This window comes from Mrakia frigida (genome assembly GCF_051309035.1).
Source record: "Mrakia frigida strain ATCC 22029 unplaced genomic scaffold BDY24scaffold_35, whole genome shotgun sequence".
In the NCBI taxonomy this organism is placed as follows: domain Eukaryota; kingdom Fungi; phylum Basidiomycota; class Tremellomycetes; order Cystofilobasidiales; family Mrakiaceae; genus Mrakia; species Mrakia frigida.
The window spans coordinates 197,196-221,913 of NW_027481246.1; the positions used below are offsets into that span (position 1 = coordinate 197,196).

At 53.8% G+C, this 24,718-nt stretch overlaps 6 protein-coding genes across 6 annotated transcripts; 3 read left to right on the forward strand and 3 right to left on the reverse strand.

Annotated features, from left to right (window-relative positions):
• Nucleotides 1–488: 488 nt before the first annotated feature.
• BDY24DRAFT_400630 (uncharacterized protein) lies at nucleotides 489–4,147 on the reverse strand. Its single transcript, XM_076641980.1, has 17 exons — nucleotides 4,030–4,147; nucleotides 3,881–3,891; nucleotides 3,492–3,604; nucleotides 3,282–3,399; nucleotides 3,122–3,196; nucleotides 2,947–3,036; nucleotides 2,807–2,855; nucleotides 2,640–2,714; nucleotides 2,501–2,570; nucleotides 2,287–2,379; nucleotides 2,164–2,214; nucleotides 2,025–2,082; nucleotides 1,842–1,921; nucleotides 1,676–1,755; nucleotides 1,505–1,594; nucleotides 1,284–1,435; nucleotides 489–1,203 (listed from the first exon to the last, which is right to left on the reverse strand). The coding sequence occupies exons 1-17, from the start codon at nucleotides 4,119–4,121 to the stop codon at nucleotides 755–757; spliced, it is 1,746 nt and encodes a 581-aa protein (XP_076493421.1). The 5' UTR covers nucleotides 4,122–4,147; the 3' UTR covers nucleotides 489–754.
• A 525-nt stretch (nucleotides 4,148–4,672) lies between these two features.
• Nucleotides 4,673–10,938, reverse strand: BDY24DRAFT_400633 (NADPH nitrite reductase). The gene is made up of 28 exons (XM_076641981.1): nucleotides 10,699–10,938; nucleotides 10,584–10,595; nucleotides 10,411–10,488; nucleotides 10,261–10,270; nucleotides 10,079–10,145; nucleotides 9,834–9,956; nucleotides 9,645–9,735; nucleotides 9,381–9,504; nucleotides 9,355–9,357; nucleotides 9,015–9,211; nucleotides 8,709–8,905; nucleotides 8,560–8,624; nucleotides 8,433–8,495; nucleotides 7,896–8,361; nucleotides 7,701–7,808; nucleotides 7,618–7,630; nucleotides 7,445–7,544; nucleotides 7,203–7,363; nucleotides 6,995–7,126; nucleotides 6,807–6,915; nucleotides 6,599–6,728; nucleotides 6,478–6,520; nucleotides 6,354–6,413; nucleotides 6,010–6,273; nucleotides 5,580–5,912; nucleotides 5,387–5,439; nucleotides 5,129–5,296; nucleotides 4,673–5,018 (listed from the first exon to the last, which is right to left on the reverse strand). The coding sequence occupies exons 1-28, from the start codon at nucleotides 10,820–10,822 to the stop codon at nucleotides 4,851–4,853; spliced, it is 3,462 nt and encodes a 1,153-aa protein (XP_076493422.1). The 5' UTR covers nucleotides 10,823–10,938; the 3' UTR covers nucleotides 4,673–4,850.
• Nucleotides 10,939–14,307, forward strand: BDY24DRAFT_366014 (MFS transporter). Its single transcript, XM_076637947.1, has 13 exons — nucleotides 10,939–11,610; nucleotides 11,707–11,786; nucleotides 11,889–11,997; nucleotides 12,098–12,136; nucleotides 12,263–12,473; nucleotides 12,562–12,645; nucleotides 12,726–12,799; nucleotides 12,883–13,091; nucleotides 13,176–13,304; nucleotides 13,376–13,492; nucleotides 13,568–13,658; nucleotides 13,743–13,833; nucleotides 13,909–14,307. Exons 1-13 carry the CDS (start codon nucleotides 11,417–11,419, stop codon nucleotides 14,125–14,127), a joined length of 1,647 nt encoding a protein of 548 aa, XP_076493423.1. The 5' UTR covers nucleotides 10,939–11,416; the 3' UTR covers nucleotides 14,128–14,307.
• A 437-nt stretch (nucleotides 14,308–14,744) lies between these two features.
• Nucleotides 14,745–19,732, forward strand: BDY24DRAFT_400640 (uncharacterized protein). Its single transcript, XM_076641982.1, has 16 exons — nucleotides 14,745–15,255; nucleotides 15,650–15,795; nucleotides 15,891–16,185; nucleotides 16,260–16,347; nucleotides 16,436–16,542; nucleotides 16,627–16,688; nucleotides 16,784–16,990; nucleotides 17,105–17,267; nucleotides 17,344–17,370; nucleotides 17,444–17,768; nucleotides 17,904–17,991; nucleotides 18,114–18,360; nucleotides 18,447–18,613; nucleotides 18,721–18,863; nucleotides 19,024–19,197; nucleotides 19,277–19,732. Exons 1-16 carry the CDS (start codon nucleotides 14,899–14,901, stop codon nucleotides 19,465–19,467), a joined length of 2,787 nt encoding a protein of 928 aa, XP_076493424.1. The 5' UTR covers nucleotides 14,745–14,898; the 3' UTR covers nucleotides 19,468–19,732.
• Nucleotides 19,733–20,572: 840 nt separating this feature from the next.
• BDY24DRAFT_418182 (mitochondrial carrier domain-containing protein) lies at nucleotides 20,573–22,033 on the forward strand (the record flags this gene model as incomplete). Its single annotated transcript, XM_076643813.1, has 4 exons — nucleotides 20,573–21,081; nucleotides 21,203–21,520; nucleotides 21,628–21,737; nucleotides 21,810–22,033. The coding sequence occupies 4 exons, from the start codon at nucleotides 20,573–20,575 to the stop codon at nucleotides 22,031–22,033; spliced, it is 1,161 nt and encodes a 386-aa protein (XP_076493425.1).
• Nucleotides 22,034–22,470: 437 nt separating this feature from the next.
• On the reverse strand, nucleotides 22,471–24,439 carry BDY24DRAFT_400644 (uncharacterized protein). The gene is made up of 6 exons (XM_076641983.1): nucleotides 23,981–24,439; nucleotides 23,464–23,577; nucleotides 23,176–23,366; nucleotides 22,973–23,058; nucleotides 22,787–22,853; nucleotides 22,471–22,692 (listed from the first exon to the last, which is right to left on the reverse strand). Exons 1-6 carry the CDS (start codon nucleotides 24,415–24,417, stop codon nucleotides 22,565–22,567), a joined length of 1,023 nt encoding a protein of 340 aa, XP_076493426.1. The 5' UTR covers nucleotides 24,418–24,439; the 3' UTR covers nucleotides 22,471–22,564.
• Between the last annotated feature and the right edge of the window lie 279 nt (nucleotides 24,440–24,718).

The following is a 24,718-nucleotide window of genomic DNA, read 5'->3' on the forward strand; positions in this document are numbered from 1 at the left end:
GAGGAGATCGAGGGTGAGAGAACGGGAGCGGGCGAGAGGTCCCCGACGAGCGAGCGAGCGCTTCGTCCTTCTCTCAGGACCTCGACGACGTTTGAAAGGACGATTTCCATCGACCGAGTTACAGGAGGGGTATGGAGGGTAGAGCGATTTGGACAGAGAACGAGAAAACGAGACGGAACGCCTCGAACCGTTCGAGGCGTCGTGGGTTTTGACGGAGAAACTGGCGAGAACTCTGTGAGATCCGGAGGGAGAGAAGGAAGGAGATCAATGGGGGAGTAGGAAACAGTGAAGAGAGGGAGATAGTCAGTCTCAAGGGTGTTGCAAAGATTGACATCGCCGTGCAGCTCGTATTTGTAAATCGTTTACCGTAAGAGATCATCAGCCTCAAGGCGTACCCAATCTACAAGCGGCGGGTCTGATCTGATCAAGTTGATGCAATCAGCAGTCAAATGAGGAAGAGAGTTCTCTCTCGACGCGTCGCCCTTGGCGTGTCGACTCGCCCTCGTTGATTTGCCTCCTCAGCAGCAATCTTGAGCGGTGAAGATACGAAGGCATGGTAGTTGAAAAGAGATATCAAAAGGATGACGTGAAAGAAATCGAAGAAGTGGAAAGGGAGGGGCATTTCAAGACGTGAAGAGGGAAAGATCAAAGAAAAGGGAAGCTCACGAGAGTGAAAGAGAGACGCTACGAAGGAGATAGAGAGATACGGGGAACCGTCTCTTCTGAAAGACTAGCATGGTCTAGTCTACCCTCGTCACCAACCCTCTCCTCCAGAAAGCACAGGCAACGGCGACCCTCCAGCAAAGAAGTTCCTCTTCTGCTTCTTCACCTCCTCCCTTCCTCGAGCGAAGGTGCTCCTTCCTCCTGCCCGACGAGCTGCTCCACTGCCGTTCCTCCCGTTGGTAGCGATGTTCATCTGTTCGGCCACGGTGGCGAGGGAGATGGACGGAGAGGCGTTCCCCGTCGAGTTGTTGTAGAGGATGGGCGGACGGGAGGCGAAGGACTGTTGGAAGCGAGAGGTGGAGGAGAAGAAGTCGGGTGGAGAAGTATGGTTCTGGTCGTGGTGATGGTGATGATCCTCCTCGTCGTCGCCGTCGACGTCCATCTGAGAAGCTCTTGCGTTCGCTCGTTGCTGTTGGCGAGCCATCGAAGCGGTTTTGGCTTGTTTGCGAGCGGAGGAGCGATGGATGTCCGTGAGTCGATCTGATTGGGAAAGAAGAGAGGAGAAGGAAGTAAGCTTTGGGAAATCGCAGAGATCGCAGACGAAAAAAGAGACGACTCACGTGAAATCTGAACGTCGACGTCGTCTTCGTCCTCGCTTCCCTCCTCCGAGTCTACAACCCTGATGGCTTCTCCGACCGAGATAGAAGGGACCTCGTGCATTCCAACAGATGGTGCGAAGGGCATGCTTCGAAGCGATTCGATGATCCTCGTCCTGCGATTGACAGAAGCAAGAGAGGAAGTGTCAGTTCGATTCAACGAAATCGAGCGGGGTAGAACCCACTTGATGTTCTCGAGATACTCCGGCGAGTTCTGATTGTCCATGTTACTCCTCATGCTCTCGAGCTTGAACCGAGGTCCGAAGTATTCGAAGCTGGAGCGAGGGAAGACGCGGTCGTTGATCAGCGACGAGGGACAAACGACCGAGGAGACGAAGGCCAAACGCAAGACTCACTACTCGTTGTAAGGCATATCTTCGTCTAGTTCTTCCCCAAGGACGATTGCAGTCTCGTTGGCCCAGGTCCTGGCGACGTTCTGAGAAGGAAAGAAAGGAGAATGTTGGTCAGATCTTCGTTTCGACAGTCCAACGAGGACCGAACGTCGTCGAGAGAAGAACCTACCTTGACGGTATATCCTCCACCTCCTAGAAGCATCGTCGGTAATCCGAAGTCTTGGACGAACTTGACGCACTCTCCGTGACCTGAAGGAGCGGACAGAGACGATCAGCGAGGCCGAGGCGACGAAACGAAACGAGACGAGACAAGGCGATATCGAGCAGAAGAAACGAAGAAGAGACGACGCACCCTTCATGCTGAGGTTGAGCGACCCAAGTTTATCTCCAGCTAACGAGTCTCCTCCACACTGAGCAGGAAAGAAAACATGGAAGAATCCGTAAGCTCGACGGAAAGCGGAAAGGAGGAGAGAGATGAGACGTTGACTGACCTGAATCACGACGGCCCCAGGCTGATACCAATCCATGATGTGCTGGACAACCTGTACACCGAGGTATAGGGAGGTGTGTCAGGCCTCAAAGTTTCGAAGAAGACGGAGGGAAACAAGACGAACCGGTTTGAAGATGCTGGCATAAGACTCATCGTCTATTCCATCTCGAAGCGGGATGTTGGCAGCGTAGTTCTTTCCCTTTCCATATCCGACATCCTTTGAAGGAAAGAGAAAAGTAGAGGCGGAAGTCAGCAAGAGTAAACGAGCCGCCTTTCCTCGGGACGAATGGCTGCGTTCACTCCGCTCTGCGGATCGAGAAAATGAACGAAAAGCTTACTCGGACGTCACCGCTTCCCGGGAAGAAGTTCCCGTCGAACTGATGGAACGAGCAAGTGAAGACTCGATCTCTAGGGAAGGAAGAGGTCAGCTCGTTGAACGCCCGGGTTGCTTTCGAAGAGGGATGAGAAGACGCTCACGTCGTGAAGAAAGCCTCCTCAACTCCATCTCCGTGATGGACGTCAATATCGATGTACAGGACTCGAGGATGGACTCTGAAGAAAGACGAGGACGACGAGCGGAAGGAGACGAAAGTCAGTCAGACGAGAAGCAAGTCTTTGTCGAGACGAAGGGTGAAAGAGCTCACCGAAGGAGCTCCAAGATACCGAGGACGATGTCGTTCACGTAGCAGAAACCTGGGGATAGCCAGGCCGAACGAGAGGGAGGGAGTAAGCACGAAGAAGAGGAAGCACGAGCTAGAGGGGGGCTGAAAAGGCGAAAGCGGACCCGAAGCTTCTCTCTTCTTCGCATGATGAAGGCCTCCAGCCCAGTTGATCGCAGTCTCGCATGCTCCCAAATTGAGTCGTTCAGCGGCGGCTGCGAAGAGAAACGGAGAGCAGGTGAGCTCGAACCCGAAGGGAGATGGAGGGACCAGGAGGAGAGCTGGGACTCGAGGACTCACAGATCGAACCACCAGCAGATATAGAGCAGAATTCGAACACTCCCTCGAAAGCAGGACAATCATCACCAACCATGTCTGTGAAAGCATAATGGATCAGCTTCTTCGCTCGTCTCAAAGCTCTCCTCCCACCTCCCAACGGAGGGCTGAAGCTGAAGCTCACATCTCGTCCCGTGTCCGGTGAGCTCGTTCACAGTCTCTGGCGTGACTTTGAGGAGGAAATCCACGTAGTCGTCGGTATGGAATCGAGTGATTTGCGAAGGTGTTGCTCGTTTGGGTCTCTGGGAAGGAGGAGGGAGGGAGGGAAGCAAAGAAAGAAACAAAGGAATCAGCATCCCTTCCCTGCGTCCCTTTCTCCCATATCCACGCTCACCAGAACATCCATCTTGTCTATCAAACCGTATGCCGTGACGATGTTATGGGTAATTCTCATTCGATGAGGCTTCATCGGATGATTCTGGGAGAAAGAATAGTTGCCGACGTCGTCTTAAGGGGAGAGAGCAAGAGAGGACAGGTCAGTCGCTGGACGCGCATCAAAGCTCTGCGAACAAACTCCTTCTCGAAACGAGGAAGACGCGAGAGAAGCTTCTGTACGAGAAGCAACTTGGAGTCGGTGAAGAAGGAGCGTGGACGAGGGAAGAAGGCAGGAGAGCTGCAGTTCTGCCCTTCTTCTTCTCCTCCCCTCTCCCTCCTCCTTTCTCCTCGACCTCTCGCAAGGATTCCAGCGCCCAGCAGCAAGCAGGGAAGGAAGGATGCACTCACGGTCATAGAAACTGCAAGACAACGACGAAAAGGCAAATCCATCAGCGTTCTCGTCGTCGGAAAGAACCCCCTTCGTCGAAAGAGCTCAAGCTCAACTCCTTCCCTTCTTCCTCCTCCCTCTTCCCCCGTTCTTCTGCATGTACACTCACTACGAAACCCTTCTTCCATGATGAAGCACCTTCTCCTTAGCATCTCGCTGCTCTCCTGGGTTCAGTCCTGGGTTGTAAGTGATGTCGTCCATCGTTCCTTCGAGAGAGGCAGGTGAGCGTTTGCGAGGAGGAAGGTGGGCGACACCGAAGAGAGAGCCTCTACCTTGTTCCTTAGCAACCGCCTCTCCGCCGGAGAAAATCTGCGTCTTCGAACCACTGAACTGCAGAAGGGACATGGGATCTCGAAATTAAAGCTCGATCAAAAGGTAAAGAGAGATACGCGCTTGTATAGACGAGGGCAGAGACGAGAGAATCAAAACAAACAAAGTCGAGGCAACGAGAAGGGAAGCAGAGAGGAACCAAAGAGACGAAAGATAAAGCCGACATGAAAACGAAGATGGGGAGAGAGAAGTGAGAACTCTAGGCGAACAAAAAAATGGTAGAGTGAGAGGAAAGGAAGGCGACGAAGTCCGACTCGAAGTTCATCGGGTCGAAGAGCCTCCTTCTCCTTGAAGGATCCTGGTAGAAAGTAAAGTGTGGCTGAATCAGGTCTCACCTCTGGAGGCATATCGTTCCTCAGAAGATTGCGAAACGTTTTGAGCATAAACGAGAGAGCGAAGACCGAGGAATCGAACTGCATTTCGTCGCGTCGTTCAACTTCCGCCCACTTTCATCCTTGCTTTCTCAGCTCGATCGAAGGGGGAGAAGGACATAGGCATGCAAGACATAAGGGAGAACAAAGACGAAACCGAAGCGAAACAAATTCTAGGAGCGCGCGCGTGTGCTGAGAAATCGATACGAGAAAAGAGAGAGACCAAAATCTACCAAGCCAACTTCCCACCTCCCCCACCACCGCACGAGTCTCCGCTGGGAGCCTCAGCACCTCCGTGACCATGAGCGGATCCCTCGTCTTCAGGACCGACGATCTCGAGAATCTTCGTCGCAGCGCCACGACCGAGAGCTTCCGAGGTGGCTTGAGTGACCATCCACTGAAAGAGCGAGGAAAGGAAGGAGAGAAGAGGGTTGGTCAGTTTCGAAGTTGAGAGGAAAGTGGAGACAGAGGTATGTAAGAGAGCGAAAACGGAGGTTGGGAACGAACCTTGGAAGTTCCGAGAACGGCGTCGAGCTCGTCGACGGGAGGGAGTCGAATGTAAAGGTCTCCGTCCTCCTCCTTCGCGTCGAAGGTGATGATGCTGTAGTCGTTGTCGTTCAGGCAGTCTCCGTCATCGAGAGCGTATTGACGCTTGTGAAGGGGGCAGGCGACGAACTGGAGAGGGAGGAAAGAGGAGAAAGGCGGGAGAAAGGGGAACGAGTCAGCTTCGACGCGTCGTCTTTTCGAACAAGAGAGAGCACTCACCACTCGACCGTTCTCATCGTCTCCAACGACTCCGTACGAGAGAGTTTGGGATCCTGAAGAGGAAGACAGACGAAGGGAGGAAGATTGGAGAGTCAGCTGGCGTTTCAAACGAACACGAATGAAGGAGGAAGAGGATGGGAGACAGCCCGCGTGCTGGATAGATGAAGGAATAAAGGGTCGAAGAGAGACTCACGCTTATGGGGGCACATCTGCTGCGCTGCATACAATCCCCTCCCAGGAACGTCCCAGATAGCGAGCTGAGTGTCTCCAACGAGAACGGAGACCGAAGTCGTTCCTTCCGACGAAGGCATCAAGTGAGATCTCGAGGCGACCTTGCTCCATTGCCATTCAGCGACAGGGGTGTGGATATCGGACTTGTTGAGCTTGACTGCTGGGAAGTCCTTGGGCCATTCGGCGATGGCTGGCTGGTTCCTCTCGATCTTCCTCTCCACGATGGGAGCGGCGTTCTCGTCGGTGTTGGCGAACTGCTTGAACTGCTTCCGACGCTCCGGCTCGTTCACGACACCTGGAAGAGGGGAGGAACAGAAGAGGGTCGTCAGCACGGATGGAGAAGGAAAGGGAGGGAAGAAGAGGGCGACGGAGGAGAGAAGAGGGCAACTCACGCGTCCACTCGCACTCGTACGTCCCCACAAGCTCGTTCATCGACTTCTCCAGCTCAGCACAGATTCCAAGCTCATCATCCAGGATGATTCGACGAAGCTTCTCGACTCCTCCGTCGAAGGTTTCGATCCATCGGGCAGTCCTCTGGAGCCTGTCCGCGGTGTAGATGTAGTACATGAGGTATCGATCGAGGATCTGGATGACTTTGGAAGGAGGGACGTCCGAAGCGAAGAGAAGACCGTGTTTGGGAACGGCTCCTCCGTTTCCTTGGGTGAGAGCGAAGAGAACAAGATGCCGGTCAGTTCGAAGCTTCTAACTCGAGATGCGAACTCGACGAGAGACTTACCTGCGATGTAGATGTTCCATCCCTTGTCGGTAGCGATGAGTCCGAAGTCCTTGGATTGAGCTGCGAAAGAAAAAGGAAGTGGAGGTCAGCAACGAAGCGGGAGAGAGAACGAAACGAGACGTACCCTCGGCACACTCTCGAACACAACCACTGACACCGCCCTTGAACTGTGTAGACGAAGAAGCAGTCGGGTCAGCTCAAAAAATAGCCCAAAGCGAAGGGAGAAAGTTAGAACAAAAACTAACCTTGTGGGGGGACCTCACACCCTTGTATCGAGTCTCGAGCTGAACGGCGAGTCCGACCGAATCTCCGATTCCGTATCGACACCAGGAAGATCCGACGCAAGACTTGACGGTTCGAAGAGACTTTCCGTAGCTGAAGAGGAAGAGAGAGGAGAGAGGAGAGGCTCAGTCTCTTCGTCATCTTGCCGAGACGAGATCGTTTGAAACTCACGCGTGTCCAGACTCGAATCCAGCAGCGACGAGCTCAGCCCAGATATCGGGGAGATCGTGCCTCTGAGCTCCAAACAGATCGACTCGTTGACCACCGGTGATCTTGGTGTCTGAGAATGAAGAAAGGCGAAGAGAAAGTCAGCTTCGAGTCGCTCGAGATCCGGAGACGCGTCGAGACTTCGGGCTCACAGAGGTTCCACTTCTTCGCAACCTGACCGACAGCGATGAGACCATCAGCAGTAACTTCTCCAGCAGCCATTCGGGGAACGACGGAATAGGTTCCGTCTCGTTGGATGTTGGCGAGGAACTTGTCGTTGGTTTCTGGTGAGAAAGAAGAAGGAAGGGCTCGTCAGTTGGGGAAGAGCGGTAAGGGGAGGCTCAGGCAGATCAAACGAACCCTGATTGGGGAAATGAACGGCGTCCATAACGTGAGCGTTGATTCCGACGGTCGAGGAGATGATGGATCCGACGCAAGGCCTGCAGACCTCGCATCCGAGGGCGTTCTTCCTGACTCCACAGTCGGCGAGAACCTCGTCGAACGTTTTCAGCTTCTTGATCCTGAGATCGAGAAGGAGGCGAAAGGAAAGATCGAGGTCAGCGAAAAGAAAGGAGAGGCGAAGGGGAGAAGGGGGGACGAACTTGACGATGTGGAAGAGATCGGCTCGAGACATGGCGAAGTGAGAGCAGATGTTGTTGGAGACGGAAAGCCCAGCCTTCTTCATCTCGGCCTTGAAGATGTCTGGAAGACGAGAGAAAATAAGAAGGTATGAGCTCGGGTTGAAGAGAAGAAGAGCTAGAGCTGAAAGACGTACTCGTGACCAGAGGCTGAGAGGGGAGGAGGAAGACGCGTCGGTCAGTTCGATTCGTCGAGGAACGAGAGAAATTCGTAACTCACGATGCAACCACCGCATCCGGCTCCAGCCTTGGTGCACTTCTTGACTCCAGCGAAGTCCTTGGCCTCTCCAGACTTGATGCAAGCAGCGATCTGGCCCTTGGTGACGTTCTGTAGACGAGAAGGGAAGAGTGAAGCCGCGTCAGTCCTTCCTCCTTCGACTGTTACACTACACGAACGAAATTATGTAGAACTCACATGACACGAGCAAACCTGAGTATCATCGTCGAGATCGGCTCCGTCGTCCTCTCCACTCTTCGCACCGACGATGAACGTCGCCGGATCCACGTCGAGAGCCTTCTTCTTCTTCGTGATCGCCACGAGCTTGACGAAATCGCTCACATCCCCAACCATCATTCCTCCGAGCAGGTACTTCCCGTCCTTGGAGAAGAGGTACTTCTTGTAGGTTCCAGCGACGGGATCTTGGAAGACGAGACTCTTGATCTCCTCCTCCTTCTTCGCAACGGCCTGCTTGACCTTCTTGCCGTCCTCTCGACTGCTGATGACTTCCAGAACGACGGGAGCGGAAGAGGAGGGTTTGGATTCGGTGGTGGTGTCGTCGAGTTCGAGTTCGATGCGAGGAGCGGCCGTTCGAGCTCGAGGGACGGTTTCGACCAGAGGACGAGTGGGTTTGTTGACGGTGATGTCGGCGAAGAAGTTTCCGCTGCGAGAAGGAGTGATCGAAAGTCAGAAGCGAAATCGAAGGGATCGAGGGAAGGGAGAGAAGGAACGAACAAGGAGGCGACATCGACTCCCATGAGCTTGAGTTTGGTGGAGAGATCGGGGTTGTTCATTTTTCTGAAAGAAGACGAGCGAGGTCAGCGAGATCTTCGAGCTTGTGGAGAAGCTGGGAGTAACTCACCGGGGCTTGAAGCTTCCGAGGTTGGTCTGAGTCTGACAGAGGTTGAAGCAGAGGATATCGGCCATCTGAGGAGAAAGAGAAAGAGGAGAAAGACGCGTCGAGTTAGTCAAAGGTCGTCGAGCTCGAGCTCGAAGAAAAGCTGAGCGTACCTCGACTCCAGGGGCAATGAGTCCGTAAGTGTGACCTCGCCAACTCGCACACTCTCCCATGGCGTAGATGTCCTTCGCACTGGTCATGAGCGAGTCGTCGACGTCGATCCCACCTCGAGGGTGAACCTTGATCCCTGAGTTTCGAGCGAGATCGTCTCGAGGGGTAATTCCAACAGCCATGATTACCAGATCAGCCTCTGTAAGATGACGGGAAGCAGTGCACGAGAGCGAGTCAGTGAAGGCTTCGAAGAAGGAGAAGAAGCGGCAAGCGAAGAAAACGAGGGAGGAAAGAAGATCGAGACGAACCAACAACCTCTCCGTCATCGAACTCGAATCCCTTAAACACATCTCCTCCATCCTCGTCCTTCTCGATGAGCATGTCCTTGACGTTAACGTTCGTGTGAACCTTGACTCCGAGAGCTTCGATTCGACGAAGGACCATCTCTCCCGCACTGGCGTCGAGCTGACGAGAGAGAGGGTATCCGGTTCGGTTGATGATGCTGTCAGAGAGGAAAGAGAAGGAAAGAGAGTCAGATATTAGGCTCGAAAAGGGGAAGAGAAAAGGGGCAGACGACGAACCTGACGCTGCGAGAGACGAAGGAGAGGGGAAGAAGGTCAGCGAGTCGTAAAGTTGGGCTCGAGAAGGACGATGAAGACAGGAAGAAAACTTGCTCTTCGATCTCGTGCATGTCATACAATGCCTTCGCTGCTTCCAGACCGAGAAGACCTCCTCCGACGACTGTAGCGGTCTTGATGTGAGGGAGACCTCCGTACTCGATGATGGTTTCCAGATCAGCTGAGGGTTAGAAGGGGAGGAGAGTTAGCGAGGAGATGTAGATATCGAGATGGCGAAAGAGAGCAGGAGAGCGAAGGAGAGAAAAGGAGAGGGAGAAAGAGAGGAGAGCGAGGCGACGAGAAAGGAAGAGACGAGCTCACAGATGTTTCGGTAGACGAAGACTCCCTTGGTCTTCTTTCCTCGGTCAAAAGAGCAGTAAGGAGGCATACCAGCATCACTTCCAGTGGCGATCTGAGGGGAAGAGTGAAGGACTTGGTCAGCTTGGGCGTGAAGTTGACGACGGAAGATCGAGCAGACGCTCTTCTTCCCTCCGATAGATCTGAACTCACGACACAGATATCGAACTCGTACTGGTGCCCAGTGTCGGTGTGAGCGATCTTCTTCTCGTGATCGATGAGGACGACTTGCTGGCCAACGTAGAACTCGAAGCGACCTTGCTCGTGTGCGTGGTACTGAGGAGAGGAGAAGAAGAAGGGAGGCGTAAGACGAGAGTCAGCCCTGGAATTCCTTCGAGCTCGTTGCAAGTCGATGAAGACGACGGAGACGACAGAGAGCAAATGAGGATTAGACTCACCCATTCTGGACTCTGCAGGTATAAACTCGAAACGTTTCGGTGCTCGAAGAACTCGGTCAGGCCAACCCTGTTCGAGATCGAAGAAAACCAAAGGCGAGAGGGAGGAGAGGGGAAAGAGAGGATCAGCAGCGATTCGAAGACAAGCCTGAGCTCAAGAAACACCTGGAGGGTATAGTACGGACCTGTTGTAAGCTGGTAGAGAAAAAAGGAAGAAGAAAGGTGAAGAAGGGAGAGAAATAATGAGCTTGGAATGGAAGGAAAGAGCGCAAAGATAAGGAGGGCTCCCATCCTCTTGCCCTTCTCTTCATCTCAGAGAAGAAACTCGAACTGACCAAGATGCCTCTCCTCTCCACACGTGATGATCTTGTAGCGTCCATCGACGTCGGAGGCCAGGACCTTCTCGATGAAAGCTGAGGAAAGAGGGAGAGAGCCAGTCAGAACGGTCTCAACTCCGAGCCTCTACGCAGCGCCGACGAGGAGAGAAGTCGGGGAGGAAAAGACGAACCGATTCCAACCACTACAAAGGAACAAGAAGCAAGAGAGCGAGGTCAGTCAGTTCCCAAGATCCCCAGCGGCTGTTCAAGGTGAGCCAAGGGGCGAAAAGAAGAAGAAGAACTCACTACCCAGACCAACTACAAAGATCCGAGTCTTTGGAGGAGAGCTCGAACCAGCTCCCTCGTCCGTTGGAGGATGAGAGAAGGACGTTGCGGTTGCTGGAGGGGGTGGATCTGCTATGGGAGACATGTTGAGGTTAGAGAATGGATTCTTGATGGTTGGTTGGTTGGGGTGGGAAGAGGAGAGCGAAGTCAAAGCCCAACCCAGAAAGAAGACGAAGGGGCGAAAGCTCTTATCGTGAGGCTGCTTTTGGGGCGTTCTAGCTCCGTCGGCTTCAAAGTTGATCAAAATTTGGCTACCTGTGGACAACTCGATGATTTGCACGTCCCTCTTCACCTGCTGACCTCCCATATGTTTTCGTATTTTACATTTCTCTTTCGAAACAGACGCGTCGAAACCTCCCTCCAACTCTTCAGCCCACCTCGACCTCTCTCTGTTTCTGCTTCACCGTTTTCGATCTCCGCCTGTCAATCCCTTGGTACCCCGTTGGAGGCTCATCGATCAGATCCGCCTCTCTGCTTTTCCGTGCCTGAGGCGTGAAACTCTCCTTACAATCAGCGCGGGGCAGGGCTATTCCCAAAGATATGGACGGTGATTTTGACCCTTCAAAACCTCAAGATTAACTGGTCCTTCCTTCCTTTCCACCAACAACCACACCCCTCACTTCACTCCTCCTCTCCCCTTCCTTCCCTCCCTTCCTCCCTCTCCACTTCCTCATCAACCATGTCCGTCGAGAAGGCTAGGTCCAACACTTCGAGCGCGAGCGTCAACGAAATCGTCCCCACGTCGGAGGAGAAGCGACAGCAGCCCGCCTACGATCAGGCTGTCAGGCCTGAGACCAGCGTCTTCGTTCCTCCTCCCTTCAAGTGGTCGAGTCTTTGGTCTGCTCCAGTCATCAACCCCGTCAACCTCAAGTGGTGAGTCTCCTTGATCTTTCCTCTTCTCGTTCTACTCTCTTCGATCGTGGGCTGATCCTTATCTTTGCGTCTCACCATCCTCGTTTCTTCCATCAGTGCTACTCTCCCTATCCTCAACTTCAGGTCTCAGGAGTGCATCAACTTCCATCTCGCTTGGCTCGGATTCTTCGTTGCTTGTACGTTTTTCGCATCCTCTCTCGTTCTTCTTCGCGTTCTCGTTCGTTTCGTCTCACAAGCTAACGACCTGCTTCTCTCTCTCGCTCTTTCCCCTCCGACAGTCCTCTCCTGGTTCGCCTTCCCTCCCCTTATCCCTGAGGCCATCAAGGTCGACCTCGGACTCACCACTGCTCAGGTCGGAAACTCCAACATCACTGCTCTTTGTGCTACGTTCGTCCTCTCTTCCTTTCTCTCTCTTCCTTCGTCGCTTCTTCTTCATCTCGCCAAGTGACTCGACTAACGCGTCCTCCCTCTTCCTTCTCTTCCTCAGTCTCGTCATTCGACTCTTCGTCGGTCCCATCGTCGACAGGTACGTTCTCCTCCTCGTTCTCTTGTCCTCGTCGTCGACGCGTCGAGTCCAATCCTGCCATCTCGAGCTCCCGACCTCCCTTGGCTGACTCGCCCTCTTTTTTTTCTTCGTTGGTTCTTTCTTCAGGTACGGACCTAGGAGGGTCATGTCTACTCTTCTCGTCTTGGGTGCCATCCCGTCTGGGCTCGCCGGAACCGTGACCAACTACCACGGCCTTCTTGTCATTCGATTCTTCATTGGTATCCTCGGAGCTACTTTCGTTCCCTGCCTCGTCTGGACCACCGTCTTCTTCGACAAGAACATCGTTGGAACTGCGAACGCTCTCGTTGGTGGATGGGTTCGTTCCTTTTATCTCTCTCTCGCTCTCTTCTCTCTCGAACTACTTCATCGCTGACTCTCTTCCTTCTTTACTCTCTCACCAACAGGGAAACATGGGAGGAGGAGTCACCTACGCCGTCATGGTCTCGCTCTACCACGCTCTTCACACCTCCGCTGGAATGTCTCAACACGTTCGTCCTCTCTATCTGCTTCGTATCGTCTTCCTCTTCTCGAACTGACCTCCCCCCTCGTCTTGATTCGTTTTTCTCAGGTCGCTTGGCGAGCCGCTTTCGCTGTCGTCCCCGTCCCCATCCTTCTCCTCACCGCTGTTGCTACCATGCTCCTGTACGTTCAAACTTCCAGTTTGTTCGACGCGTCTCTCTCGGCTCCCCCTCGCTGACCTCCTTCGCTTCTTCTCTCTTCCTCAGCGGTACCGACTGCCCCTCTGGACCTTGGTCTGCTCGACATCAGACTCCCGCTACTATGGCAGCCGTCATGAACGGACACGAGATCCAGCTCGACCGAGACGAGGCCGCTCTCCAGGCTCACAAGGCTCAGGAGAAGGAGGCAGGAAACGTTTCCGTTCAGGCTGTTCGAGACGACGACGAGTACGACGCTCATGGAGATGCTGTTGTCCGTAAGTATCTCTTCCTCCTCGCTTCTGTTTTCGAACTCTAGAGATCCAGTCGCTGACCCTCTTTCCTTTTCTTCTCGCTCGCAGGCAAGTCGGAGCTGGACGTCGCTGTCAACGAGGCTCTCACTCTCAAATCCGCTCTTCAGATCTTCCTCAACCCTCTCACCTGGCTCCCTGCCTTCATGTACGCCACTACTTTCGGATTCGAGCTTGCTGGTGAGTCTTTCGATCCTCCTCCCACCTCTCGAATCGACTCGATCTGACGCGTCTTCTTCTTCCTCCCTCAGTCGACTCCAACTTGGCCAACGACTACCTCAAGTCCCACCCCGATCTCGGTATGCTCAACGCCGGATACCTCGCTTCCATCTTCGGATTCCTCAACTTGTTCACTCGACCTCTCGGAGGTGAGTCGACTGCCTTCTCACGCTCTCTCCTTTTCGACCTTCGCTGACTTTGCTCTTCTCCTTCCTTTCCTTCAGGACTTTTCGCCGATGTCCTCTACGCTAAATTCGGAGTCAAGTCCAAGGTCCACTTCACTGCTGCTCTCGGTCTCATCCAGGGTATCCTTTGGTGAGTCTATCGAACGAAGGCTTCGAATCGAACGAGATCAAAAACCCGACGCTGACCTCCTTCTCTTCTCTCCTCCTTCCTCAGCATCGGTTTCGGACAGTGGCTCTCCGTCACCGAAGTCCCTTCTCTCGCCGGAATGACCCTCTTCGTTGTCGCCATCGCTTTCGCCAACGAGGTTCATCCGCTCCCGCTCCCGCTCCCGCTCCCATCGCTGACCCTTTCTTCCTCCCTCCCACTCCCTTCCTTCTAGATGGCCAACGGAGCCAACTTCTCTCTCGTCCCTCACTGCAACGCCTACAACAACGGAGTCATGTCCGGTCTCGTCGGAGCCTTCGGAAACGTGGGAGGAATCTGCTTCGCTCTCGTCTGGAGGTTCCACCCTCAGCCTGGAGTCGCCTGGTGGATCTCGGGTATCATCGCGACCGTGGTCAACGCGGCGATGTTCTTCTGGCCTAAGCCTAAGAACTAGAGTGGTTTTAGATTTCTAGTTTCTTTTCGGTTTCTCTTTTGCTCCGTTCCTCAACGCGTTGTAGTTTCCTCTCTCTCGTCTCTCGTCTCTTTTTTGTAATAGGGCGATCTCTTCGCTCCCTTTTGGGGTTTTGCTATGCCTTCCCTCTCTCTCGCCTATGATTGATTTTGGGTTCATCAGCCTTCTTTTCCTCTTCCTTGAGAAAGCAAAACGAGCGAGCGAATCCTCCCTCCTCTCCCTCCCTCTCCTCGTCTCTCTTTCCCTCACTCTCGCTGAGTTCCCGCTCTCGAGGCCGAGCAAAACGAAACCCAACTCATCTTCCAGGACCTTCCAAAAAGCCCCATCATCAATTGATCTCGATCTCGAGCCAGCTAGAGTCCGACAGCATGTAATCGATACGACGAGCAACAGAAGACGAAACCCTAGAAGAGTATATGCGCTTTCAAAGGTGAAGTTTCGCGACCTTTCGAGTTCCTTGGACCGCATAGGACCGAAAGGGGAAGGTTTTCCCATCGGTCCGAGTTCCCAGAGACAGCTAAGTCAACTCTTATCATTGGATCATTGAAGCAAGAGAGAGACAAAAAAGGAGGCTGCTCAGATCCCAGCCACGACCGACACCGACCAAAACACCACCACCAAAAGATCTATCAAATCTACCGCTTCCAATCCAATCCTACCCAATCTTTGCTAGAAACCACCGACCTTCGACTCCTTCTCTCTACCCAACCAAAACCTTCCTCTTTCTCTTTCTCGACGCTCCCTCGTTCGAAAATGACCTCCCTCCCCTCCACGTCCAACAGCTCCTCCTCCTACGACTCTTCCTCCTCCTCCTCCTCCCCTTCCACTCCTCCTTCGACCGGTCCTTCCTCTCCTCTCAAATCCGCTCTCACTCTCACTCCTCTCTCCATCGTCGCTCCAGGCTCCGAATCAGAGGAGGCGGAAGAAGGATATGCGTTGCCTTCGTCGATGCGATCTCTGGAGGAGTACGGTTCGATGAAGGTTGCTCCTTCTTACTTGGATGTTTATCCTTCTGTACCGGATAGGCTGGTTCTCGATGGACCGTTGGATAAAGGAACGCCGGATGAGTGGATCAAGAGGGATCAGAGGTTGGTTAGGCTGACGGGCAAGGTGAGCGAGCCTTTCTCTTCTATCTCTCTTGCGGTTGGCCGAGGGAGAGATGCGAGGGTGAGAGGGATCGAAGCGATGCGAGTTGGAGAAGGAATTCTAGAGACCACTTTTGGAGTCTCTCTGAGCTGTTGAAAGAGCTGCATGGACGGTGGGAGGGCGTGTCGGAGGGAGGGAGGGAGGGAGAGGGAACGTCGAGCTCGACGCCTTCCTCTCGTCAAGAGACTCTCGTCCTTGACCTTCGAACGGAAGATCGACGACTTCTCGTAGATTCAGAATTCTCCTTCAAACCACCCTTCTTTCCCTCGCTCCCTCCAAACTCTTATCCATCTCACTTTGAACGAGATATCAACGAGCCAAACTCAGGGCTGACTCTTGTTTTCTCTTTGTCTCTCAGCATCCCTGTAACGTCGAAGCTCCCCTCAAAGATCTCTTCAACTCGGGTTTCCTCACTCCTTCCGAACTCTTCTACGTTCGATCCCATGGAACCTGCCCCGTCGTCGATGGAGAGCTCCTCAGCAACTGGCGATGCGAAGTTTCTGGGTTCGTTCTTCCTCTCTCTCTCTGCTCTCCCTCTCTCCTCCTCCTCTCCCTCTCCTGACTCCCCCCCCTCCTTCGTCCCCCTCTTTTGCCCTCAGCCTCGTCAAAAACACCCTCTCCCTCTCCCTCGCCGACCTCAAGTCCAAATTCGAAGTCGTTACCCTGCCCGTCACCCTCGTCTGTGCCGGAAACCGACGAAAGGAACAGAACGTCGTCAAGAAAGGATTGGGCTTCAACTGGGGAGCTGCTGGACTTTCAACCGGGTTGTTCACCGGAGTTTACCTCGCGGATATCTTGGCTTACGCTCAACCTACTCCTGCGCCGAATGGAGATCGACCGAGGCATGTTATCTTCGAAGGGATCGATCAGTTGCCTCAGGGACCGTACGGGACGGTGAGTTTTCGACGGCGTCGTTTTTCTTCGTCGCTCTTGCACGAAGGAACTGACGACCTGTTGGTGTTTTGCAGTCTCAAACTCTCGCTCGAGCGAAGGACAAGGCGAAGGGGATGCTCATCTGCTGGGCGATGAATGGACTGCCTCTCGAGCCGGATCATGGTCAGTTCGACGCGTCTTCTCCTTTCCTTTCTCTGAACGATTATTCTTCGCTTACTCTCAATTTTCCTTCTTTCGTTTCGGGTCCTAGGATTCCCTCTTCGGCTCGTCGTCCCTGGACAAATCGGAGGTCGTTCGGTCAAGTGGTTGAACAAGATCGAGGTCTCGCACGAGGAGTCTCAGCATCATCTTCACTTCGTTCGTCGTCTCCCTCCTTCCCTCGTCCGCCTCTCTCTCGCTGACCGACCTTGTTCTCTCGTCTCCTTTTTTCTTCTCGAACAGTGGGACAACAAGCTCATCCCCACCGAGGTCGAACCGGATCAAGCTCGAGCCGAGAAGAAGTGGTTCGTTCGACCTTCTCTCCCTCCCTCCCTCCCTTTCCGACCCTTTCTTCGCCTCCGACTGACCTCCTTTCCATCTCTCTCTCATCTTTCAACAGGTGGTACGATCCCAAATACATCATCAACGACCTGAACGTCAACTCTGCCATCGCTCAGCCCGACCACGACGAAGTCCTCGACCTCTCGACATGTGGAGAGACCTACGCCATCAAGGGATACGCCTACGCTGGAGGAGGTCGACGAGTCACGAGAATCGAAGTCTCGTTGGACGAGGGGACGACTTGGAAGCTTAGCGAGATCACCTAGTACGTTCTATCGCTCATCTCGTGTCGTCGCGTCTCTTTCTTTCACTCTTCCCCCGTTTTCTTTCTTCTCGAACGAGATCGTCAAGCTGACCGAGTTGTTCTTCGAACTTTCAGCCCCGAAGATCTCTACCGAGCCGTCGCTCACTCGGACTCGGTCTACGGAACGCTCGATCTGACGGAGAGGGACGAGTGCTTCTGTTGGTGCTTCTTCAGCTACGAGGTCCCCGTCGAGTCCCTCAAGAACGCTTCAGCGATCATGGTTCGAGCCATGGATGAGGTGAGCTCTTCTCTTGTTGGCCGTCCAAGCAACGACGACGAGAACTGACCCTTCCTTGACGCGTTTTTTTGTTCAGAGTCTCGCCCTTCAACAACGAGACATGGTGAGTCCCTTCTTCCCCTCTCTCTTCCTTTCCTCCTCCCTTTCGCTAACTCTCCCTTCCTCCTGCTGAACAGTACTGGAACGCCATGTCCATGATGAACAACTGGTGGTTCCGAGTCGCCATCCACTCTCCTACTCCCACCACCCTCCTCTTCGAACACCCCACCCTCGCCGGAACCAAAGACGGAGGATGGATGCAGAGGATGAAGGACGAAGGCAGGGATATCTCGAACCCCATGTTCAGGAATGCGGTCGGGTCGGACGCTGCTGTTCCGACGGCGATGGTAGCGAAGCAGGAGGTGGTGATGACCAAGGAGGGTGTGAACAGGAAGATTTCGATGGAGGAGGTGAAGGCTCATTCGAGTCCGGAGGAGCCTTGGTTCGTTGTGCTTGGGGAAGGTGAGTTTTTGAACTATAAGGGAGAGGGCGGGCAGGGGGGTGGGAGGAGAAAGAGGGGAGGCGTGGGAGGGAGGAAGAGCGGGAACGAAAGAGCAGGAGCTGATCGATCGTTTCGATCTTTGCTTCGTTTTACAGTCTACGATGGAACTGGGTTCCTCAAAGATCACCCTGGAGGAGCTGAGTCGATTACTCTCATGGCTGGAGAGGACGCTACCGAGGACTTGTGAGTGCTTCGTCGTTTTGTCTCTTTTCGATGCGTCTAAAACGACGTCGCCACCTCGCTTTTCCCTTCCTTCGACTCGAGGCTGACTTCCTTCCTTCTCTCCCTCTCTTCCCTTTCGCCAGCATGGCCATCCACTCCCCTCAAGGAAAGCTCCAGCTTGCTCCTTTCCACATCGGAACCCTTGTCGTCCCCTCCGCGTCCCTCCTCCCCACCGAATCAGCAACGGCACCCGAAGTCAAGACCATCGATCCGATCTTCCTAAACAAGAAGAAGTGGAAGAAGACCAAGCTGATCGCTATGGACAAGATCTCGCACGATACGATCATCTACAAGTTCGAGTTAGAATCGCCTGAGCAACGACTTGGACTTGTGCGCCTCCTTTTTCTTTCGGCCTTTCATTTGGACGACGAGATCTTCGAACTGACCTTGGTTTTTCTTGTTTACTCGTTCTCCAGCCCGTCGGCCACCACGTCTTCATCCGAGGTCGTCCAAAGAAGGGAGGAGATCTCGTCCAAAGAGCTTACACTCCCGTCTCGAGAGAGTCGGAGACCGGAGTCCTCGATCTTCTGGTGAAGCTGTACCTGCCTAGCGTTGGATTCCCCGAAGGTGGGAAGATGTCTCAGTGAGTTCTAGCTCCACTTCTTCGTTCTCGCTCTCTCTAGTCCTTGGATCGTTTCGACGAACGAAACGCGCCCGAACTGACTCTGTTTCGTTCTCGTCGTTTTGCAGCTGCTTCGCCGAGCTGGAGATCGGAGACGAGATGGAAGTGAAGGGACCTGCTGGTCACTTCGAGTGGACCGGACAGGGAATGACGGATTGGCATGGGATCAAGAGGAAGTACAAGAACATCGGAATGGTTTGTGGTGGATCTGGTGAGTTTCTCCTTCTCTCGGAAAGCTCCGTCTTTCTTCAGGCCCTCTTGCTTATCGTAGGAGAAGAGGCTCGGAAGGAGGAGGGTCGAGGGTCCGAGCGAAACGATACGAGACGAGACGAGGAACTAACCCGACGCGTCTTCGCCTTCGTTCCCATCAGGAATCACTCCCATCCTTCAAGTCCTCCGAGCCATCTTCGAAGACGATCAAGATACGGAGACCAAGATCTGGATCGTTAACGGAAACAAGTCCTACGACGACATCCTCTGCCGAGAGGAACTCGACCTCTACCTCGAATCTCACAAGCATCGCTACTCGCTTCATCACACTCTTGGTGAGCTCTCTCTCTCCCTCCTTCTCACCCTCCTTCTTCGAACCAGAACTAACTCTTCATCTTTGCCTTCGCTCCTCAGGCATGGTTCCTCCCGACTGGAAGTACTCCCAAGGTCGAATGAAGCAGGAGATGTTCCAACAGTACCTTCCCGCTCCCGATGAGGACTCGCTCGTTCTCTACTGTGGATCGGACCCCATGCTGGACCTGACGGTTAAGCCTGGGCTCGCTGCTCTCGGGTGGGACATCGGATCGCAGCTGGTGGTGTTCTAGATTTTCGCTCGTCTTCCCTCGCGTCGCGTTCTCGTTTCCGTCTCCTTTGTTTCTCTCTTTTGCACCTCTTCGAAGTCATTCACGATTTTTCTCTCTTTCTCTTCTCGTCTCTAGTTGTATGCGTTTTGCACTTTGTAGTCCTCACATATATCTCAGTCTTTCTCTCTCTCTTTTCGATTCAGTAGACTCGCTCTCGTCTGTGCTCCCTTCTGGTGCTTTTCTCGATACGATTTCATTATTTCACGCTCGAACGGAAACTAAAGGAGGGCTGTAAGGACAGGTTGGGATAGACTGCCTCATAGAAGCAGACATCTTGAGCTTAAAGCCCAAAGGAAGGCCGTTCGAGGCGACGGGACGACGCGTCCTTTGCCGGCGGTCCCCTCCTCTCCCCTTCCTCACCGATTTTCCTCGATTTTTTTCGAGCGGTCTTAATGAGATATCTTCGAATCATTTCAAGAGCTTTGAGAGGAAATTCTTCCAGCTCGAGATCTACCGAGAGATGACGCAGGGACGGAGCCTGATTCGCCGAATGCTCCTGGGTCCAAATCGAGCTGATCCTCTCACTCCTTCAACCCTTCACCTTCTCCTCCCCTCCTCCCTCCTCCTACCCCTTCGCTCCCCTCGTTCGTGTCTCGCCTCGTCAGGGACACTGAACAGCAGGAGTTAGATAGGAAAAAACTTTCAACCCAAGTCTCGACTCCCTTCTACAAGCCACCCAAACTCCTCCGCCCAAAAAGCTTTCAGCTCTCCTTCACCTCGGACCGTTCCGACGCTTGATAAGGACCTTCTCAGGTGAGTTTCCGTACTTTCTCGATTCAGGAATGGCTGGTGGGTAGCAGGAGGGTACGGATGAGGGTGCTGGAGCGTCAGATGGAGCGAGAACAGTTGCGATGGAGGAGAACGAAGGAACGTGGGAGGGCAGGGGAGGAGAGCTCGACGCTTCCCTTCCCTGAAGACATCTCTCGAACGTTTCGTCCCATCGCCCTCGTTCGAAGGTTCGCCATGACTACTCTCCTCGGACCAAAATCTATGCACAGGCTGTAGATCAATATCTCCTACAGTATCGATTGCTGACCTCTTCCTTCGTCCTTCCTCCTTCCAGAACATGGCGGCTTCGGACAATTGTTGTCCAACTTTCTCCCCTTCTCTCCTCCCTCCCCCATCGTCATCTACGACCTTCCTCCCTAACACCGCCGCTTATCTCTCGGTCCTCAGTGGAACCAGCTCAGGTCTCACAAAGCTCGTCCTCGGATACCCTCTCGATCTCGCTAAAACCCTCCTGCAAACTACTCCTCCGTCGTCCTTTCGTCCAGGTCGCTTCGCAACTGCTCGAGCTCTCACTACAACCGTCAAGACTCACGGAGTTCGAGGTCTCTACGTCGGAGCGACGATTCCAGCCGTTGGGTGGTCAACGATTGATGGCCTGATGCTGGGAGCTCTGTGGGAGTCGCGTCGTTGGTTGTTCGACGGCGGGAAGGGGAGATTGACTGAGGCAGATCCTGTTTGGTGGATGGAGGGAGGTGTTCGAGTTGGAGAAGGGGTTACAGAAGGAGATGGAAGGAGATTGACGCTCTGGGGACATCTGCTAGCTGGGTCTATTGGAGGAGCTTGCGTGTAAGTTCTTCCTCAAGACAGTTCGATCTCATCCGTTTCTCGATCTCGTCCTCTTTGCTCTCCTGCTGACCTCTTTTCCTTTCTCTTTGCTCTTTCTCGCTCGTTTTTTCTTCTCTTCCAGAGCACCAATATCCCATCCCATCGACCTCATCAAATGTAAACTCCAGGTCCAGCTTCGCCCAGTCCCTCACCACCGCTACACTCGCCATCCCATGACTGCCGCTCCTCCATCGCTACCCTCCCATCTCTTTCATCCCTCCCTTGTTCAACAACGCTGTCTACACACCCGCTCGGCAGCTCGATTCGCCAGGATGCCTCCTCCACCTACCTTCTCCTCTCCTCTCCACGCGTTCGTCGTCCTCGTTCGAGACAAGGCCCTGTACCGAGGCATCGGTTGGACCGTTCTCCTTCGGACTGGAATGGGCACGCTCTTCTGCTCGTGAGTGATTTACCCTTTCCCGCTTACCTTTTCAGGTGTTGGGTCGATCCTCGGTCTCGAGCACGCTTTGTTGACTCTTTCTCCCTCTTCGTTTCGACGCGTCTCAGCTACGAGGTCCTCCTTCGAACTCTCAGGCCGACACGGCTACCCTCAGCTGCGAAGACGTTCCTCGCAGGATCCATCGCGTCTCTAGCTTTCTGGACTGTCTTCCTTCCAGGTTTGTCCCTCTCCGTCTCAATCTCTCGTCAAACGAGCCTTCCGCTGACTCGTCTTCCCTCTCTTCCCTTAGCCGACAACATCAAAGCTCGAATCATCACCGATTCCCACACCCATCCTCGCTATCGAACCTCCAAATCCGTCATCCGAGCCATCTGGAAGGAGGGAGGACGTTCTCCTAAGGCCTTCTGGCGAGGAGGAGGAGCTCAACTGCTGAGAGCGGGACCGGTCAACGGTTGTGCTATCCTCGTTTGGGAAGCCGTGATGCGATCTATGGGAGAGCGATCACTCTCCTAATTTCATCTCTTCACTCGATACTTCGTTTGGTCTTTCCATCTCCACATCTCCATCTCTTCGTTCGTTCGTTCTCTCTTCCCCTTTCCTTTCGTTCAGTAACTTTTGGGTTTCGTCTGCTGCCTCTTTGCTTTTCCCTTCTTCTTGAACATGAACCGTACGAATTCTCCTTCTATCCCTTTTCCCTGCTCTCTCGCTAGTCTTCTACCTACGGTTTCCCTTAGCTTTTCTCGTCTCGTCGTGTTCGGACGACGCGTCTCGTTCCTCTTCTTCCCTTTTCGACGCGCACGGTTTCCTAACTCCCTCGCCTTTATCTTTAGGTTGATCCATAGACTCACTGTATCTCTATAACACGCTTTTCTCTCTACTCTGGTCGTTTTTTGAACGCCGCGAGAAAGGAAGACCACACGGGACGGAGAGGGAGAAGAAGGCTTCTCGGAGGGAGGGAGGGAAAATATCAAGCTGGCTCGTCGTCGAAGGTACCTGTATCCTCTGCTCCAGCAGATCCCATTTCATGTCTAACCAATTCCAGATCTAAGCAGCTCCCCAACCGACGACTCCGGGGAGTCCCAAGTCGCGTCGAAGGCGTCGGGCGATTTCGAGGTAGGACGGTTCCGATTCCGGGGTGATGAAGGAGTGTCGGATCAAGAAGTCAATCATGACTGTTTTTGAGGAAGAGCGAGAAAGAATACAAGGGTATCAGCCGGGCTTCGTGAGCAGGGAGGAAGAGAAAGAGGGAGAAGGGCGAATACGAACCGAGAGCGCAATTCGGCTTGAAAGTAGAGGCGTGCAAGTGAGTGAAGATTTGAGGGACCGTCATGAGCTGTGGAACAGTCGAGGGAAACGCAGAGTTAGCGAAGGAGAGAAGGAACTCAGCGGGGCGAGAGGAAGACGAGAGTCGGAACGAGAGTCTGGTCCAGGACGAGGGAAAAGGCGACTAACCTCGAAGTACTCCGCTTCACCATCATCAGGAGTTGGTTTGAAAATTTCAGGTGAAGGAAGTTTCAGGTCGTAGCAAAATTGGACCTCTGAAAATCGACGAAAACGCGAAGGAAGAACGACGCGTCGAAGGGAGCCGGTTGAGATTTCGTTTCTCTTCCCGTCTCGAGCTCGTACACGTGTTCAGCAAGCAGAGGGGTACTCACCAGGTTGGATCCAACCTCCCTCAGCAGTAGCAACGTAGGTAATGGCTCCCGTTGCTGTCAATCGACCAGGAGCGAGAACGAGCTCTTCGGGAATCGACGCCTCCTCGCCGCATTCCTTCACGACGCACGTCAACGGACTGAGACCATGAGTGAGACCTCCGGCGACGGTCTGATCAAGCATTGATGGGTAGCTGAATGTGCAGAAGCGAGAGAAGTCACGTCAGTCAGAAAGTCGAAGGGGAGGGAGAGAGACGGAGCGCCGTCGGGTCGAGGGAGGAAAAGACTCACGTTTGCTTGGTTGCAGAACGACGAGGAACCCATACGCTAATAGCAGTAGGATCCTCTGCTGGTCCTTCGACGTAACCAGTGACGTGGACTCCAAAGCTTGTGACTCCGAAGAGGCTGAGAGGAAAAAGAGGAAGAGAAGAGTTAGCTCGATTCGGAGGTGGGCTGAACGAGGAGTGTACGAAAGAACGGCAAAGGGATCTCCTCAGGTCCGAGAGCCTCGAGAGAGGAGTCGGGATGATCTCGAGCCTCCTTCAAGTACTCGATAGAGTGCTAGCTATCGAAGCAGCTGAGATCTGAGCTCGACAGCTCGTTCGTTTGTTCGAGCTCACCACGTCCCTTCCTCCTTGCGCCTTCTCGGCTTCCTCTTCCCGTCCAACAGGTATTCCCAGAGTTTTGACGGCCCTCAATACACAATAGTATCCCGACGCTCGTTACTGGTAGTTTGAAGGACCTTCCCTACTGAGACAGGCTACAAGAAACCAGGGAGATGGAAAAGGGAAGAGAAAGTCGAGCTCACCCACACGCCGCTCTTTCCAGACTGAACGCGACGTTCCGCCCGAAAGTCTTCCCTCTCTGACTCTCCTCTCCAGGGCACTCCTCGGTAGGTCCGTAGATGGTGTAGGTCTCGTTCCTCCATCCGTCGAGGGGGACCTTGAAGACTCCCGACTGCCTGAGGGATTCGCTGAGCTCGGCGAGAGCGACCGTCCTCTTTTCCACCGAGTCGCACCATGAAGAGAAGAAGATCCTCGGTGACGGCGATTCTACTCGAGTGAAGAGAGGTCCTGAGGATGTCGAGGAGGTGAAGGAGGAGATGGCGTCCCAAACTTTGAGCTGGAGATGGCCGATGGGAGTCGTCGAGGTCGAGGAGAGGAAGAAGGGGAGAAGGGGAAGGGTTGAGATTGGAGGGACGTTGTCGCATGCTAGGACGATGGGGAGGAGAGAGGAGGAGGACATGCTGATGGGATTCGAGCGGGTGACGGTCGGAGGGAGGGAGGGAAGGAAAGACGAAGCTCAACTTTCGCTCGAATCCTCGACCCAAGTCTCCTTCGACACAAACAGTCCGACTTCACTCCCTTTTCGCTCTCTGGAAGAACGCTCTCGTAGCTCAGGACCTTCGACCATTTCCCGAATCTCTGCTTCAAAGCCAAACTAGGGCAGGCGAGGACAGCAGGGCGAGGAAGGAACGATGAAGAGCCGAGTTGACACTGGACCTGACCGCTCGACGCTTTTGCCTTCTCATCAGCCCACCTCTAAG

What these genes read in the sequence shown, in the direction of transcription:
- BDY24DRAFT_400630 (XM_076641980.1), bottom strand. Translation starts at nt 4,121, where the DNA reads ATGGACGACATCACTTACAACCCAGGACTGAACCCAGGAGAGCAGCGA. An exon ending in TAGACAAGATGGATGTTCTG is followed by an intron (nt 3,400 to 3,491) that starts GTGAGCGTGGAT and finishes CCTCCTTCCCAG; the next exon opens with AGACCCAAACGAGCAACACC. An exon ending in CGGGAAGCGGTGACGTCCGA is followed by an intron (nt 2,380 to 2,500) that starts GTAAGCTTTTCG and finishes TTTCCTTCAAAG; the next exon opens with GATGTCGGATATGGAAAGGG.
- BDY24DRAFT_400633 (XM_076641981.1), bottom strand. Translation starts at nt 10,822, where the DNA reads ATGTCTCCCATAGCAGATCCACCCCCTCCAGCAACCGCAACGTCCTTC. An exon ending in ACCTGCAGAGTCCAGAATGG is followed by an intron (nt 9,957 to 10,078) that starts GTGAGTCTAATC and finishes TCCTCTCCTCAG; the next exon opens with TACCACGCACACGAGCAAGG. An exon ending in GGATTCGAGTCTGGACACGC is followed by an intron (nt 6,729 to 6,806) that starts GTGAGTTTCAAA and finishes CTTCCTCTTCAG; the next exon opens with CTACGGAAAGTCTCTTCGAA.
- BDY24DRAFT_366014 (XM_076637947.1), top strand. Translation starts at nt 11,417, where the DNA reads ATGTCCGTCGAGAAGGCTAGGTCCAACACTTCGAGCGCGAGCGTCAAC. An exon ending in GCTCGGATTCTTCGTTGCTT is followed by an intron (nt 11,787 to 11,888) that starts GTACGTTTTTCG and finishes CCCCTCCGACAG; the next exon opens with TCCTCTCCTGGTTCGCCTTC. An exon ending in TTTCGGATTCGAGCTTGCTG is followed by an intron (nt 13,305 to 13,375) that starts GTGAGTCTTTCG and finishes TTCCTCCCTCAG; the next exon opens with TCGACTCCAACTTGGCCAAC.
- BDY24DRAFT_400640 (XM_076641982.1), top strand. Translation starts at nt 14,899, where the DNA reads ATGACCTCCCTCCCCTCCACGTCCAACAGCTCCTCCTCCTACGACTCT. An exon ending in TGGCGATGCGAAGTTTCTGG is followed by an intron (nt 15,796 to 15,890) that starts GTTCGTTCTTCC and finishes TTTTGCCCTCAG; the next exon opens with CCTCGTCAAAAACACCCTCT. An exon ending in CTCGCTTCATCACACTCTTG is followed by an intron (nt 19,198 to 19,276) that starts GTGAGCTCTCTC and finishes TTCGCTCCTCAG; the next exon opens with GCATGGTTCCTCCCGACTGG.
- BDY24DRAFT_400644 (XM_076641983.1), bottom strand. Translation starts at nt 24,417, where the DNA reads ATGTCCTCCTCCTCTCTCCTCCCCATCGTCCTAGCATGCGACAACGTC. An exon ending in CTGGAAAGAGCGGCGTGTGG is followed by an intron (nt 23,578 to 23,980) that starts GTGAGCTCGACT and finishes TTTTCCTCTCAG; the next exon opens with CCTCTTCGGAGTCACAAGCT. An exon ending in CAAGCCGAATTGCGCTCTCG is followed by an intron (nt 22,693 to 22,786) that starts GTTCGTATTCGC and finishes CCTCAAAAACAG; the next exon opens with TCATGATTGACTTCTTGATC.